Consider the following 18,667-nt stretch of genomic DNA (forward strand, 5'->3'; position numbering starts at 1 on the left):
CCAGAATCCAAAATAATGTAACTCTGAATGCAGAATCTTGTCAGAATGTGATTTGATCCAAAATAAAATCTCTTTCTCTCAGGCCATATGTGCTGTCTGTTATTTTTAGGATTTCCTGTTTTTCAAATATCTAACATGTACAACATCTTGTTTTTGGATCACCAAGAGATTAACCTTGTTTTAACACAAACAAAATGCTGGAGCAGCTCAACTTTGAAGGTACTTTAACAGCTTCAACTGCCAAAAATTCTTGAACAGCGGTTGAAAATCAGTTGCACAGTTTCATAGCTTTTTCAGTGAAATAGCTGAGCTTAAAATGGAATGAAGGAAACAAAACTTGTTAAGTTTTAAAGGGAGTGTGTGAAACACAATCTGGTGAATTTAAAGGGAACGTACGTAAAGGGGTCCTGTTGAGTGAAAGGTGAGTGGGAATGGGTGCGGCTGAACTTAAGCGGAACCAGGTGAGCCAGTTACTAAATCACTGGGACTTCTGAACAAGGTGATGGAGGATTATTAGTGGGTTACTATGTTAAAAAATACTTCACTGGATATCCTTGCAGCTCTTGCTGTAATGTAGAGATAAATACTGATCAAGTGCCCTGCAAAAAAATCATCAAGTCATTGGGATATGGATGATTTAAAAGGAACATCTCCAAGAATTTTGCAGATCTATACCTTGTTTCCAATACTCACCGTGAAGACAAACTGGGTTTACCGCTCTTGCTACAGCTGGTGTAAATTCCTGGGCCATCATCAAAGAAACTCCCAAGTGCCAACTTCTGTCGGATCGATTCCCTCTCATTTTTTTGGGCCTGCAAAAAAAGAAAGAAATTTCAGGCACAGTAACTGTCTTTGAGGCTACCAGCATCAAGTTCTGAGGGTAATAATCATTACAGAAAACATCATCAACATAGAATCTTGAGTCCATTACCCATTGACTCCAAATGTTTGTAGCAGGTAATGATTTCATAGTCCTTTATTAATTCTTTTCCGTTGTTTGCAACTCTTGTCCAGGCACTGCACTGACAGTATCCATACAAGTAGATAATCTCCACCACCATCTGTAGCTGAATTGTGGATTGGTTTCAGTAATTAACTCTTGGAAAATGTATTTTAATGGTGCTGATTTTGATTCAGAAATAGGTTAAACTCCCTACATATCTCACTTAAGGCATGCTGCTTTGCTGTTGTAGCGCAACCCCAAAGAACTATTAGCAAAACAAGAAGTATCAAATCCCAGTACCTGAATATGTAATGGGATTTCTCAGCTTTGATGCTAAATGGCACCTTAGCTATTACTACATACCCATATGCCAGTCCTTTCTTGATCAGTCAGTTACCGAGAAACGTTTATAAATGAGAGGATATCCGAAGATGCTGGAAATCCAAACAACACACACAAAATGAGACTAGACAGGTATATGGAGGAATTTAAGGTGGAGGGTTATATGGGAGGCAGGGTTTAAGGGTTGGCACAACATTGTGGGCCGAAGGGCCTGTACTGTGCTGTATTGTTCTATGTTAAAAATGCTGGAGCAACTCAGCAGGTCAGGCAGCATCTATGGAAAAGAGTATAGTCGACGTTTCAGGCAGAGGCCTTTCATTAGGATGGTTCAGTGAAAGAATGCCAGGAAGAATTGTACAAAGGCACTCAACACCAGGTAACAGCTTTGATACAATTTTTAGTTGTTTTCCTGTCAATACTGAACTGAATGAAATTATGTGGGATCAAACCCTCCCGGGGAATTTGCCTGTCAGTTTTACAGCATCCAAGAAGTCAATACAGCAAAGATGGTGGCTCCCCATCAACATTATTTAGCCATTTATCCAGCATTAGAAATTGCTATTTGTGACATGGGCTTCTGAGGTTGCCGTGAGATGTCCTTTTGAAAAATAAGTTTTCTTAGAGTGCAGCAACCCACTGAAAATGACAACTTCCCAAACAAATTCTGATACATACATCATACTCTTCCCTTGTAGGATGACACTGGTGACCCTTGCTACAGCACTGTTTTATTAGCACACTGGCAAAGTGCTGCAATACCAAAACGGTTGAGGATGGCAACTAACTTCAGGAAGCCATCTAGAGACCCACTCTTCTGGTTAAGAGGAGGGCCAGTTGTATGGAATGTGTTTTACAGGTGCTGCATCTAAATGAACTGATAGGGACAATGATAAACTTCCTTCATTGTGCACTGGATGCCCCGACAGCACGATCCTCAGAAAGTCAGACTGCTCAGTAATATTGTACTTTTCTGTCAGGTTTACATCATGAAAACACCCATGAATTAGTGAAGTGTAGCAAATTAGAAAAGTACAGTATAGTGCAAAAGTCAGTGATAAAGAGTCTCAGAGGAGTGCGTGGGGGGGGGGGGGGGCTCTGATGCAGACACACCCAGCCCTGAGACACCATGCAAGGTTACTTGATTCCAAACAATTGGTTTATTCATCAGTATAGAAAGTGTCTCTGGTGCTTCCCACTGTCTCCCCTCTACCTTCCCTTTTCCCAACCATGACTCCCTTCTGCCAGCCCCCTTCCCACTCTCAGTCTATGAGAGACCCATATCAGAGTCAGGTGTATTTAATTTTGTGGCAGCAGTACAGTGAAATACATAAAAATACAACAGTACTGAGCAAAAATCTTTGGGGGGGGGGGGGTAGTGTGAGGATGTGTGTCTGTGTCATTGCATACTGCTGTGTTGTTGCCTGGACATATGTACTGTTGTTGAGTAGAGGCGGTGCGCTGTCCAATAAATGGAGTGATTGTCTTGGACAATTTTCTGGTAATCACAAGACCGTGTTGGACATTGGTAAGGTAGAATACCGCAAGTTGGTTTCACTGGTTCAACGGCGAGACCGATGGTGGGGGAGCTGCGTTGCTTCAGTTGTTCCACAGACTCGTACGCCACTGGATCGCCTGTTGCAGCTGTCCAATGGAGGAGACAAGGAGACAGCGTGGGACAGCAGAGGCCTCTGTGGGTGTGCTGGACTCCACACTGGGTTGGTGGCTGGCCCTTCCTGTCCGTGCTGCCCTCTGGTGTTCGCTCAGCAGAATAACAAGCTGGACGAGGACAAAACCCCATGCACCATCAATCTACAGGTCACGCTACTCAGCGCTGCTACTTACGATTGCTTATCTGCTATCGTAACCATATGTGCTATGTGCTGTGGTAATGTTTTTTGCACCTTGGCTCTGGAAGAACGCTGTTTCATTTGGCTACATTCATGCATAGTTGAATGATAATTAAACTTGAACGTGAATTTATTTACAAATGTTCCAGTGTTAATTTGGTTGGATTCCATGCCATTGAAGTTTATGGTAATATGAGCATTGGCAGCACACTGTACACAATAGACTTGGTATGTAAGCTGCTGTTATGTGATGGGCTTTGGTAGGTGAAGTACAGCAAAGCAGAGATCAAGGCAAGGTAATCAACTGGTTTGAAGAGCTACTGGAAACATCTTTCCGATGCTCTTTGAGAAGCAGCAACAAGATGCAACTACTATCACCTCCTTTCAACTACTTGGTGTCTTGGTGGAAACCTTGCTCACTGGATTTAAATTTAGAACAGTTCTAGAAATTTAAGGCATATAATCTCAGATGGTGAGTCTGTCCCCAAAGAGCAAAACAGTGATTACCCCAACCAAAAGATAAAAATTGGCATTGTACACTTGCTGATAATGCTCTAATTTAGACCCTCTTGCCGACAGGGCTATAAAATTAACCCAAAGATTGTTCTTTAATTTTACCTCCAAATAAATCCATCAAGTTGACAAGTTTTCTTGCACACTGTATGACTCAATGACTATTGAATTTAAATATAATGCCAAAAACAGAAAATTATCACTGGTTTAATCATTGAGCTGCAGCAAGTGGAAAGAACTCATGAGGCAAGTATTTGTCAACATTTTTTTTAAACTGAGCTCACGGCAGACAGGGCCTTACCCCTTACCGTCTGCAAAACAAAACGTTCCCTACTAATGTGTTCCCACTCAAAAGCATCCTTCAACAATAAAAATTCCTGGAAAATGTGAACTTTGTGCAATATCTTAAGAGCCACTTCTGAGCAAGGGCAGATATTAGAGATAAAGTTCAACATAACTTCCGTGTGACAGGACAGTCTTTCATCACGTGACTCCTGAAGATCGAGACCTCAAAACGGGCAAAAAGCTTATGCACTGATTGGCTGCAATGATTCCTGCTGTCTTGTCTGTTTCAAAGCATTGGTCAGATAGCACCTGTCCCTGTCAAAGTCTTCAAATACACTGGTGGAAGAAACTTGGTGACCTCTTTCGTGGCAGTAAATTTCCCCAGCACTGAGCCCCTAATTACAGGCAGCTGATTCCAGTGGCAGGTTAAACCATTTATGTGCCTGATACACGAGTGTTCCAAGACACTCCATTAAGGCTGATTTATACTCGTGCGTCGCATCTACGCCGTAGGTATCGTGTACCCTACGCTGTACCTACGCTGTAGGGTGACGAGCGCCTCTCCAGAAAAGTTACTCACACACCGCGGCAATGCAGATAACAACAACTGTGATTGGTCCACTGGTGGCATCGCATTTCCTCCTACGCATTTCCAGTTGCTCCTTCTCCGCCACGTTTGTAGGCTGTGCATACACTGATACGAAACAGATGAACCAAATCGTCAATCTACCAGCTGACATGCGAAAATGTTTGAAATGCATTTCCTCGTCCATGTCTCTCACAAAGAAACTCAACACAAGTGGCATAAAAACACCACCGCCAACTAGCGCCAACGACCAACGCATGACTGCTTAAAGCAGTGAGTGGTCTTTTGCAATGGAATCACAGGTGCTGTGAACACACAGAAGCCCAGCAATAAATGGTGAAAGGAAAGTACCACCTTCAAAAGTCCTCCCCCGGGTCAAGACCCTCCTGCCCCATCTGTCTTGGAGTCTTCAGGTCATGGAAGGAAGTTCACCTTGGGGGCTTTGAAATGAACCAGTGGTGATGTCACACATTATACCAATTTCATGACTGTAGAAAATTGGCTGGGCCACAAAATGGATAAGAATTCTATAACCCGATTCTTTGCCATGTGCTTTCTTTGCCTGATACCACCCCAATCATCTTCAGAAGAATCAGAATCAGGTTTATTATCACTGGCATGTGTCATGAAATTTCATCTTGTTTTAATCAAATGCTAGCAATTTTGAACATATGAGAAGCTAGCCAGTGACAGATCGCTATCAAATTTTAATTACCATCTTTGCAAATGTCAATATGCAATTAATGACCTATGATTTAATCAGGAACTATAGCTCAGCAATTGGCTGCCAATCCATAAATGGCAGATCATTCCACATCCTTTAACTTAGAAATTCCATACAGTTGGGAATGAATCTTAATTGAAGTTAACATGACATTAAGAAAATATTCCACAGCCTTTTTCAAACAAATAATCCTTCTTTAACTATATTAATCAGTATTTTCCTGCACTAGAATTTCAACAGATATTAAATTACAATTGTAGCAGGTAGGGATAGCAGATCCAAGAGCGTTGAATCAAATGCTACAAGTATATGTTAATAAGGTGCTAAGGAATCTTAGATAGGCTACAAACTACAAAACTCATAGCTTGAAGATTAAACAGGAAGAGTTAATGATTGAATACTCCAGTTTCAGGAAGAAAAGTTAAACCCATGGGCACAAAGAATCGTAAAGCAACACCACACCAATACAGGCCCTGAAGCTCAAAGGCTCCCTGATGGCCACAGTGCCCAACCAGCTAGTCATAATTTCTTGTGTTTAGCCTCAAAATTTTACCGCTCCATATACCTATCCCTTTGCTTAAAAATGGTGCTATTGTACCTGCCTCAACCACTTCCTCAGGCAGCTTGTCCTATGTCTTCACCATTCTGTTTGTGGAAAAGATGGTCCTCAGGTACTTCAAATCTTCCCCCTCTCACCCCACATCTACTCCCTCTACTTAGGCCCCTCTTACACGTGGTGGGGGGGGGGGGGGGTGACTATAACTGGCCACCTTATCTATGCCTCTTGTAACATGTCTATAAGTCACCCTGATTCTCTTATGTGCCAAGGAATAAAGTCCGAGCCTGGCCAACCTCTCTCCATAACTCAGACCATCTAGTCCTGGGAACAGCATTGCAAATCTTTCCTTCACTTTTTCCAGTTTAACCACATCTTTCCGATATAAGCACAACCAAAATTGTGCATAATACTCCAAGTGTGGGCCTCATCAAGGACTTGTATAATTTCAACATAATGTACAAACTCGTATATCAATGCCCTAAATGATTGAAATCATCAATCATTGAAAACACCAATAATTGAAAAGTTACCCTTCTCAGTTGCAGAACTTTCATCATTTCATTTCCAAACTGCAAAGTAGACTAATGAAGGAAAGCATTCTATTTAGGATAAGCAAGCATTGAACAATGTAAGCATTGTTTCACTGTAAATCAGTATTAATTTTGGTTACCAGCAGCAAAGTTCACTGAATCAACAACGTCCTAGCTTAATATTCTATGACGGTGCACATTGGGAAATAGCTTGTGTTACGAATGTGCCACGACTCTGAGGGGCCGAAGGGTACAAAGAAGCCCCCTCCTTTTTAAGAATCGCAAGATCACTATTAATTCAGGTCTGGGACCCAGGAAATGAGAGAGAGACGTCCAGAATACACAAGGTTTGGAATGTGTCCTGGCCTCAGCGAGACAAAGCCACGGATAACGGCCATTGTCTCTTGGAGACGGAATTGTGTATTGAGTACTGTACTATTCATTGAAGCCCTCAGGGAATGACCAGAGTGGGCTGGTTGAGGGATTGCATCATCCCAACCTGGTTGACATCTGAGACCCCGTGAGTAAGGATAAAAAGAGGGTCTGGGGAACAACCCCTTTAGACGCACCAGGAGAAACGCTAGAAATCCCGTGACAGCGTTTAATAGCGACAGCCGGTGGGGCTCGCGTGCATCCTTTTCCTTTGCCTAGGAATTGGCGGGCTTACCACGGAAGAACGGCTTAGCTAAAGGACCGGCTACACCAATGGAACTCTCGAAGGATCGACATCATAAAAAGGAAAAGCTGGCCAGTTTCTAAAATCTCTGACTTGACTCCAACCAAAGGCTGCAGCCTGAGTGAACTGAGTGACTTTTATATTTCCATCGGACAATACATTATCCCCTAGACAACGATAGAGCTTATTTCTTATTGATTATTATTATACCTGCACTTTTAGATTTAGTATTGATGATGTATATTATCTGTATGTTTGCATTGATATTATTTTTGTGTATTTTTACTAATAAATACTGTTAAAAATAGTGCCATCAAACTTCAACAGACCTCTCTATCTTTGTTGGTAAGTGACCCAGTTACGGGGTTCGTAACACTTGAAAGAAACCAAATTGAGAAAGACCTTGGTATTTATAATTTTATCAGACTGTAATCGCTGGAAATGTCAAGTCTATATTAATATATCTGGATTAATTTACAAGGTAATAACATTTTAATAGGGAGAACATTTTGAAATATTAGCAAATCTTACAGTTCAACATCAAAATCAACCAAATTAATGAAATATTAAACTTTGAAATTAGCTTTTGCATCAGAAGTAAATTACGTTTCTTCTAACAAAAGAAATTCCGAATGATCTAAAAATGGCAATTTTAAAGACCAATAAAAACACAAAATGCTGGCAGAACTCAGCAGGCCAGACAGCATCTATGGGAGGAGGTAGTGATGACCCCACATTTCTTCCCTCACCACCATCCTAGGCCCCAGACAGTCCTTTCAGGTGAGGCACCACTTCACCTGCGAGTCAACTGGGGTGATATACTGTATCCGGTGCTCCAGATGTGGCCATTTATACATTGAAGAGACCCGCCGCAGACTGGGAGACCGTTTCGCCGAACACCTGCGCTCGGTCCTCCAGCAGTGGCGGGATCTCCCTGTGGCCACACACTTCAATTCCACAGACCACTCCCACTCCGACATGTCTGTCCATGGTCTCCTCTACCGTCAAGATGAGGCCACACGCAGGTCGATGGAGCAATACCTTATCTCCTCCTACCTGTCGGCATGAACATTCAACTCACAGACCTCCGCTGGTACCCCTGCCCCCCCTTACACCCATCCCTATCTATTATTTTAGTCTGGTTCTCTTTCTCTTTCCCCCACTCACTATTATCTCCCCCCAGCCCTACCTTTCTTTCTCTTATTTCCCATAATTCTCCACCTTCCCCCAGCCCATTTCCCTCCAGTCTATCACTTCCCAGCTCTCTACTTTATCCCTCCCCCCACTTCTTACCCCCCTCGACCATTCCATGTTACTTCACTCCTGATTAAGGGTTTCGGCCCGAAACGTCGTCACTACCTCCTCCCATAGATGCTGTCTGGCCTGCTGAGTTCTGCCAGCATTTTGTGTTTTCATTTATTTCCAGCATCTGCAGATTCACTCGTGTTGAATTTTAAAGACCGCTTGTTTATGGTGAAGAACTTAAAATATGTTCCAAACACGTCCCAGGACAAAGTCCTAATCCTCAGAAATACATCAGATAAACACCATCATAATAACAAGTTTATAACTCCTCTGCAATTAACAAACCACAAACAATTTAGAAGCAACCACCCCCCAACACCTCACCATTAACAAAAGTAGCAAGTATTCAAAATAGATTTCCAGCAAAAAAATTTGAGACCATTCAATTTCCTCTTTAAATAGAATTGTACGAAACATCAAGCTGGAATGCATACTCAAAGTTCAAAGTAAACTTGTATATCAAAGTACCCATACGCAACAATATACTACTTTAAGATTAATTTCTTGCAGGTATTTACAAAAGAAATGCAATAGCATTTTACAAAAAAAATACTTGAACAGTCAAGAACTGACAAACAACCAAAGTGTAAAATTAAAAAAAATACTGAAAACATGGGTTGTAATGAGTCCTTGAAAGGAAGTTTGTAGGTTTCAGAATGTGTTTGGAGTACTGGTGATTGAAGTTATCCACATTAATTCAGGAACTTGATGGCTCTCGTGTAATAACTTCCTGAATCTGGTAGTGTGGTACCGAAGGCTTCTGTACTACATTCCTGAATGTAGTAGCGAGATGAGGCCATGGCCTGGTTGATCGGGGTCTTTGATGATGGATGCTGCTTTCTTGTGGCAGAGTTCCATGAAAACGTGCTCAATGGTGGGGAGGGCTTTGCCCATGATACACTGGGCTGTATCCACCACTGCTGTAGCCCCTCTTGTTCCTGAACTTTGGTGTTACCGTACCAGGCCGTGATGCTACCAGCTAGAATACTCTCCACTAAGCAAAGATCATCGCCAGAGGCTCAGCAACCTCCTCCCTTGCCTCCCACGATAGCCTGGGGCACATCTCGTCCTGTCCCGGTGACTTATCCAACTTGACACTTTCCAAAAGCCCCAGCACATCCTCTTCCTTAATATCTACATGCTCAAGCTTTTCAGTCCACTGCAAATCATCTCTACAATCGCCAAGATCCTTTTCCGTAGTGAATACTGAAGCAAAGTATTCATTAAGTACCTCTGCTACATCCTCCAGTTCCATACACACTTTTCCACTGTCACACTATATTGGTCCTATTCTCTCACATCATATCCTCTTGCTCTTAACATACTTGTAGAATGCCTTGGGGTTTTCTTTAATCCTGCTTGCCAAGGCCTTCTCATGGCCCCTTCTGGCTCTCCTGATTTCATTCTTAAGCTCCTTCCTGCTAGCCTTATTATCTTTATATCTCTATTATTACCTAGGTTTTTGAACCTTCTGTAAGCTCTTCTTCTTGACTAGATTTACAAGTCTTTGCACACCATGGTTCCTGTACCCTACCATCCTTTCCCTGTCTCATTGGAATGTACCTATGCAGAACCCCATGCAAATATCCCCTGAACATTTGCCACATTTCTTCCCTACATTTTCCTGAGAACATCTGTTCCCAATTTATGCTTCCAAGTTCCTGCCTGATAGCTTCATATTTCCCCTTACTCAAATTAAACACTTTCCTAACTTGTCTGCTCCTATCCTTCTCCAAAGCTATGGTAAAGGAGATACAATTGTGATCACTATCTCCAAAATGCTCTCCCACTGAGAGACCTGGCATTTGACCAGGTTCATTTTCCAATACCAGATCAAGTACAGCCTCTCCTCTTGTAGGCTTATCTACATAGTGTCAAGAAACATTCTTGAATACAGCTAACAAACTCCACCCCATTTAAACCCCTCGCTCTAGGGACATGTGAATCGATATTTGGGAAATTAAAATCTCCCACCATGTCAACCCTGCTATTATTATTCTGCTTTCCAGAATCTATCTCCATATCTGTTCCTTGATGTCCATGTTACTATTGGGTGGTCTTTAAAATAACACCCAATAGAGTTATTGACCCCTTCCTATTCCTAAGTTCCACCCACAGAGACTCCTTAGACAACCCCTCCATGACTTCCTCCTTTTCTGCAGCCGTGACACTATCTCTGATCAACAATATCATGCCCTCACCTCTCTTGCCTCCCTCCCTGTCCCTCCTGAAACATCTAAAGCCTGGCACTTGAAGTAACCATTTCTGCCCCTGAGCCATCCAAGTTTCTGTAATGGCCACAACATCATAGTTCCAAGTACTGATCCACACTCTAAGCTCATCCGCTTTGTTCATGATACTCCTCGCATTAAAATAGACACATCTCAAACCATTGGTCTGAGTGCATCATTACAAAGAAATGCTTTGTAGTAAACAAAAGCAGATTGAGCCCCAAAATGTCAATTTCAGAGTGACCAGGGTAACGGTGCTGTTGTCTCACAGCTCCAGAAACCTGGACCTGATCCTGATCTCCATCTCATGTACCGTCCATGCAGAGTCTGCATTCTTTCTCTACAATGGCTTTCCTTAAGGTGCTCTGATTTCCTGACAAATATTAAAGATGTGCAGTGAGTTTCACACACTTGCACTCTGTGTAAAAGAAACCTACCTCTGACATTCCTGCCCTATGCTTTCCTCCAATCATGTTAAAATTATGCCCTCTCATATTAGCCAATTGCACCCTGGGACAAAGACACTGGCTGTCCACTCTCTCCAAGCTTCTTGTCATTTTATACACCTCTATCAAATCACCACACATCCCCCTTCACTCCAAAGAGAAAAGCCTGAGCTCACTCAACCTCTCCTCATTAAACATACCCTTCTGCACCCTCTCTAAACATCCACATTCTTTCTATAATGGGGCAAACAGAATTGAGCAAAATACTTCAGAACTGAACATAATATTAGATTATGATGGTTTGCAAAACCTCCATCAAACTTTGTCATTCTATGGAATTTCATACGTCATGTTATTTGCAATGATTTTATTTGTTTAATTGTATTTGTGGCATTTGCCAGGTTTTTGCATTTTGTTACTCAGTTTGCTAGAACAGTTTTCCTGACCCAGACAGGTTCAGACTGAATGCAGACAACAGCTGAGTTACAGGTTTCATTAGGGTCTACATTTACAGAAATATCAAAAATAAAATACAACCTGGTTTGAGGAGATCCTAGCTAGTGCTAATTTTGACATTTGAACTCTGGAATGCAACCTGCGCATTCAGAGATTAATGGTGCCATCGTGTCTGCTCCTGGAGGAAGTAATTGAGTCCCTTGATAGATGGATAAGTAAAAATAAAATTGTTTACTGATTTTCTTGTGTCAGCTGCGGCTTAGCGGTAGCTCTCTGTGTTCAGGTCCCACCCTAGAGACTGAGCACTGAAGCTAATCTGACACTTGAATGCAGTACTGATTGAGGTACACTGCTAAAGGTGCCAGCTGAGTTGTTAAACTGAGAATGTCTGCTGCCTCAGACAGACAAAAATCGCTCCATGGCCTCTGGCATTACCTTAGAGAAGGTCGAGGGAACCCTGACCAATGTTTATCCTTCAGCGAGCGTCACCCCCAACATATTACGTGGACCTATTTTGCAACCAGATACAAAACCTTGCTGCATAACAATTTACCTGCTGCATTTCCATTGTCCACAACTTCAAGTATTTACCTCTGTAAAATCAAAGTTGCCTCTTGGGTTGCTATTAAATCTCTCCCCTCTCAAATGTCCCCTAGTTTTTTGATCCCATCTCTGGTAAGAAGAATGTTTTCACCCTATGTGTCCTCCATGATTTTATACATCGATAATATCACCCCTCAGTCTCCTTTGCTCCAATGAATAAAGTCCCAGCTTGTTCACTCTCTTTCCATAACTCAGATTGTTCAGTCCTAGCAACGTCCTCATAAATATTCCCTGCACCTCTTTCCAGCTTAATGGCACCTTTCCCATAGCAGGGTGACTGAAACTAAACACATTTTCTAAATGCAACTTCACTAATATCTTGTACTACTGCAAGATAACTTTCCAGCTTCCATATTCAATGCTCTGCATAATGGATAAAGGTTAGTATGCCAAAAGCTTTCTTCACTCCCATTTACTCTGCAACAGCACCCAGGGAACCATGTATCTGTCCCTCTGTTCCCTAGGGCATACAATTCACTGATGTGTCTTCACAAAATGCAACAACTCACAAATATCTGGATTAAACTCCCATTTTCCATTCCTCAACCATTTACCCAGCTGATCAAAATCCTTTTACAATTCCAGGTAATCACTTCTCACTGTTTGTAAAGTTTCTAACCATGCTTTGCACGTTCTCATCTAAATCACTGAGATAACAATAAGTAATTGGAACACTGTAGCGGTGTGCTACACGCAGCGCTAAAATTACAACACAGAGTCGGTAACTGCATTCGAAGAAAAAACTTTATTCAAAATCCTCAGCCTCACGTTTAAGCCTCCCTCAACCTGCCCCCCGTGGCGCAGAGGCTCAAAAGCTCTGTGCTCGCAAACCCCCGTAGGCTATCTAATTGTGAGCCGGTTCGGATGTGCCAGGAAATGGGTCGCCACAACACCATTAGCCACAGGCATCCATTCCAAAAAGCATCCTTTCACCCTCACCCTGTCATCAAATTAATTGTATTCAATCAATTACCATGTGACCTAACTTTCTATCGCATGGAAGCTAACAAAGGCCCTACTAGAGTCCATATTGACTACATCCACTGCATTCACACCCACCCACCCCCACCAAATCAACCTTCTTGGTTACTTCTTCAAAAACCCAAAATCCAAATTTTGCATTCTATAGATTTGTTTTCTATTCCAGTTGCTAAACATGATGAAGCATTCTCCAACCAGACATGCAGGGAAAAGAGTACTTCCTGACACTATTTAAGGGTATACATCTTCTGTTACAAATTATATCCCAGTCGGAATCAATATTCCGGCTCCATTACACAAGCCCACCAGAAAATGCTGTTTGCAGAGGACAGCACCAAAAAACTTCTTTAGGAATCTTTTGGTTTCTAGCTGTAATTTAAATAATTAGTCCTGCCCCTTCTGATATCAATGCTGGTACAGGAGGAACACAATGAAAATTCCCAACAAACGTCTTCAACTAAAAAAACACAAAGCAGGCAAGATCAAGAAGTAGAATGGAAATGGGTAAGATTTGGTACAAGTCTTTCTCAATTCCATGTTCCTCTTGAGATTCAAATTAACAGTTTCTAAAGGGAGTACTCTTAAGTCTTTCAGAGTTTGATCAGAAATCCATCTCTCCTCTGTAATGATTTCAGCTGGAAGCAAACTGCAAAAATTGTTTGATGCACTGGCAAAATGCTATCTATCCCCAGTAAGGCATATGCGGGAATGAAAGATTAAGAACAGTGTGATGAAGTAGTTCAGATTTACTATTTTTATCATATTTTGCCAGAAGCTGCGAAGGAGCAGGCCAACAGAATTATTCAAAGCCTGTGCATGCTAGATATGGCTCCTATTACAACCCTCACTTCTAGAAAGTGAAATAAATGATTACCTGCTGAATTGAGAATCCAACTGATGTTGTTTTTTCAGAATGTCAATAGAAAGACTGCCATTACCGGCAAATTTTCTCAGCTGTTCTCTAGCCCTGATGAAATTGTGATTATCCTGTCAATGTTTTTAAACAACGTGCTTCAGACTTGCAATTTCTTTTATCAATTATTCAGCTTACAATATTAAGCAGTAACATAAATATATAACCATAAACCTAGTGTCCTAGCTGTTTGTATCGAAGTCGATATGGAGAGCAAGCCAGTATGCAAGCCAAGGCAGCACGAAATGAAGAACAAGGTTTGCCCCTTGTCTTGTCTGCAGAAACAGTTCGGCCAGGCTTAGTAACTAAGCCACATGTGAAGGCCAGGAGCTGGACTTGGTTGTCAGAGGCTATTTGAGACACATGCAATTTGGAGCATTTAATAGGTAGGCAGAGCTTATCCCCACTAACCCTCACCCCCCCCCCACCCCACCCATGACAACCGTGGGAACCAAAATAGTATCAACTATTCAGCATTCAGAATACTACATTACAACTGAAATATTAACTCCAGACAGATGTTGTCTAACCAGCTGAAGACTTTCAACATCTTTTTTTACTTCAGATTTCTACCATCTGCAAGTTATTGTCTTTCAATTGTACTTTTTCCTTTATCTAACATGTAATGCTAAATAATGTGCACATTCCCACAATAAATAGAAAGGATAAGACATTCACTTATATTCTCAACAACTTAATTTGCCTTTCAAGAGGCTGTTGAATGAATATAGTCACATATTAATACAGGAAATCTGGTGGTTTACATATATTAACCCATCTGTTGCAGAATACATATTTACACTTCTTCCAAGTCAAGTGCTCGTCATTACTACCACAAGAAAATTTAATCATTGGTAATAATTTTAACACTACCTGTAAGGAGTTTGTTAGTCCTCCCTGTGAACGTGTGTGTTTCCTCCGGGTGCTCCGGTTTATCCCACATACTAAAGACTAGCAGGTTAATTGGTCATTGTCATTTGACTTGTGATTAGACTAGTGTTAAATAGGTTTGTTGCAGAGCGATGTGGTTCATTGGGCCAGAAGGGCATCTTCTGTCCTGGATATCTAAACAATAACTACCACTTTCACTGGATCATATAAATTCACCCCTCATTGATATTCCCAACATCACAGCTTATGAAGCTTCATCATATCAGAAAAGTTGGTCAATTATGAAATGGGGGTGCAGCTGGTGATGGAATGATGAAGAGAATCAAAAAGTCACATTTCATGTGTTTTTACAGAGCAGATTTCCACCTGGTCCGATAATGAAAGATTGGTTTTATTAACTAATTGGAAAAAGCACAAAGCTTACGTCTAAACTATTTTGTGGTAAAGCCACTATAACAGTTACGAAAATAATTTTAAGTTAATTAAAGTTAATGAATTGAAAATTTAGAAGAATTACAATGAAATTGGTATTTAATTTTCAGTTAAGTGATAAATCTGGAGTCTGTACATAGTGCTTCACACAAAGCAAAGTTCACAACTTGACTCAATTGTCACAAGAACTAAATGCTAATTTATCATATTACTTTCATTTACCTTTTTATAACTGGCCACCAGATCTACAGCTGTCACACTCTTGAAGATCGTATTTATGCCATCACTGTTCACAGACATGCTGCAGCAATGCAAATTCCACACAGTTCTCATGAGGGCTTGAGTTACATGTGTTGGTAGAATTATTTCAATTTATCCATAGCCAAAAGCTATTCCAATTGCTGCTCCATCCTTCCGTTATTTCTGTTTACTGTTCTAATAAAAATACACTTATTCTGCTGTTCAGAATGTAAATAGCAATATTCTTATGGGATTCTTGGTTAATGTTCCAACAAGACAAAACTCATGAGCTTGTTCACATTTTCCTTGCACCATCCTATGAAAACAGTTGACAGAAATACTGCAGTAACCGGGCTTACTGAATGCCTAGGCCTCCCTGCTGTCGACCAACATCCTCCTTGCAATAAATCCTGTTAGTGTCTGCTTCAAGGAAAACTCAGCGGTGTATAGCTTTTACCTAATAAAGGAAAAGGCTTCCCATCGAGCAGCAGCCAGTTGACTGTACCCAGAATTCATTGCTAGAAGAATGCATTGCCGCTAAATGAGAAAGGCAGTTCTTTTTCACCCTGTCACATTTAGTATGGGATAAAAATAGACTGAACATATCCCAGTAATCAGTAGGACTGTGCAGACTTGGCTTTGATAGCCAATGGAAACTAACAGTTACATTAACCAAAAATTTCAGGTTTATAGGGATGGATTATAAACATAAATGCTGTATGTCAATCTCATTTAAGATCACATCACCTCTGTATCATCAAAAGCTAAGGGATTTACTAGACAACACACCAGGGTCCTATTCAAAGGACCATTACAAAGAAAATGCCTCACAGTTCAAAAATATAAGATATAAAATAACAGCAATAACTTGAAGGATGCAACAATTGTACTATCAAGGAAAGCAGGTGTCAATTTATTTCAATATTTCCTGTTCTTCTTGCTCAGATGATTAAAGTTGTTTGTTTATGGTCATATCATAGAAGCTGTATATCTGCAACCAAACTACAAGCAGATTTGTAGTTTGAGAATTTTTCTACTAAATTAATTAAAATGTTTACACATAATAAAAGGAATGGGCAAGGGTACTATTTATCTAACTCTTGTACTTACGTTTTTATTGTAGCTGAAGATTTCTGTCCAGCCTTTCTGAAAATTACTTTGAAAAATGAAATTTTTAACTCGTATCAGGTACACTTTTTAGGATCCCTAATACCTTAAGTATTGTTAATAAGTATTAAATAGTATTATTTCCTAGGTAAATCTTAGCAGGTAAAAGCATGCAGTTTCAGTATTCACATTTGACAAGTGCATGATTTACTTCAATTCTTGAAACAATCCATTAATTAAATATTAAGTCTGAAATCTAAGATGTTTTTTGCTTGACAGTTTCATTTTATGGGAATGCTTGCAATACAAAAGAAGAGTTTTATATTTCAATAATCTGATTTTGTTCTATTTTCAATAATTATGTACATGCACATTTCATACTCAGCTATTTAGAACCTATTCTATTCAGCTGGCAAATGAATCACATCCCTGTACTCAGTTCAGCACAAGGCAGACATAGATACTTATAATGAAGGCATTTCTGCAGTAGCTTATCAATGACCACTGCTCCACAGATGTAGAAGCAATAAAGAATGCACTAAAAGGTTTCCAGAGAAGAAAGGTATTTATTTATTTAGAGATACAGTGAGGAATGGGCCCTTCTAAGCCACACTGCCCAACAACCCCTAATTTAACCCTAGACTAATCACGGGACAATTTACAATGACCAATTAACCTACTAACCGGTACATCTTTGGTTTGTGGCAGGAAACTGGAGAAAACCCATGTGATCCACGGGGAGGACGTACAGACTCCTTACAGATAACTCTGGAATTGAACTCTAAACTTCAATGGCCCGAGCTGTAACAGTGTCGCACTAACCGCTATGCTACTGTGCTACTTAAGACTATTAGATTAAATAAAACATCACCAGTATATGAATCACAGAACCCACAAGAGCTATATGTTTAAAATATGCATCACCACAATGTTATTAAAATGCACACAGTGGTCTAGATGAACTTCAGAATAATGAATTCATGAATATCTTTTCCAATAAAATGTCAGAAGTTTTTAATCAAAGCTGCCAGAATCATAAAATGGGAGGTCATGGGAGGAGATGAAATTGGCTCACTACACTAATCCCAGCCAGTTAAAGAGCTATGTTTGATTACAGGGGAAAGAAAAATGTTTTTAAAAATGTCAGCAAGCTTTTCCTAATACTTGTGCATGGCATTAGGAGAATATTCTTTCTTTAGGAATTTAAATGAAAACCTAGACAGAAGAATAATTTCAGTGCTACTTCCAACAAGCTATAAACTGAACAAACTTAAGCCATAGACTCTGAGACTGGATGCTTCTTCTTAAACTGTTAGTTCTTAACCATCAGGTCATCCATAAAGCAAGCTTAAACAGAAACCCCAAACCTGTACTGCATGAATTACAATCATAAAACTTCTCAGAGAACTCCAGCCCTGATGAAGTGACTTGGCTTGAAATGCTGACTGTTCATTTTCCTCCACAGATGCTGGGTTTCTCCAGCATTCTCTGTGTGTTGCACAGAACATATTTGCTAGGAATCAATAGTTTTACAGTTGATTCAATCATACACATAATGGGGGTCAGTATACAGGTCTGAAATACAACATATTGTGTGTGTGAAGGGTGAGGGTGTGGAAGTGGAACTGAGTGTTCATTTACCTCCACTTAGACTTCCTCCACTTTCCATGTGAGCTCAAGTCTAACTCTTGTATGTGGCAATACAAAACCTCAATTAAATTCATCATATATTCAAGAGTGCTTTGCTTGTCAGCCACACTTCATTGCCCAGATCCTTTTAAGCAGGACAGTTACTTGCTCATTCCCCCCCCCCCAATCATTCGGTACATGACTCTTGTGTTTGTTGTTAAAAACAGATAGCTTTGTTTATGCAAGGGATTGGACAATTCATATCACAGAGATGGATTATCCCACTGAATATCTAACCTGGAAACAGCAGGGCTATTTTGTTCTGAGAGGGCAGAAGGGGCAGCTGTTTATAACCATTTGGTGGAATATGTATTTCTCAGAAGGCTAAATCATCTGTCAGAAACCAAATTCAAATTAATTATAAAGCA

The 18,667-nt window shown here is 40.6% G+C and overlaps 1 protein-coding gene across 10 annotated transcripts in view; it reads right to left on the reverse strand.

The window, feature by feature from the left end:
- The window catches only part of schip1 (schwannomin interacting protein 1), a 175,679-nt gene that overhangs the window by 73,572 nt on the left and 83,440 nt on the right, over window positions 1-18,667 (reverse strand). For 8 of the 10 annotated variants that reach the window (XM_059947289.1, XM_059947270.1, XM_059947298.1 and 5 more), the window contains one exon: window positions 694-812. In XM_059947289.1, the coding sequence (XP_059803272.1) occupies window positions 694-812 (119 nt within the window). Of the gene's footprint in view, window positions 1-689; window positions 813-15,485; window positions 15,590-18,667 lie in introns of those variants that run through there. The other 2 variants (XM_059947306.1, XM_059947348.1) reach the window with 2 other exon arrangements.

The sequence above is a fragment of the Hypanus sabinus genome, chromosome 2 (genome assembly GCF_030144855.1).
Source record: "Hypanus sabinus isolate sHypSab1 chromosome 2, sHypSab1.hap1, whole genome shotgun sequence".
Taxonomy (NCBI): Eukaryota; Metazoa; Chordata; class Chondrichthyes; order Myliobatiformes; family Dasyatidae; genus Hypanus; species Hypanus sabinus.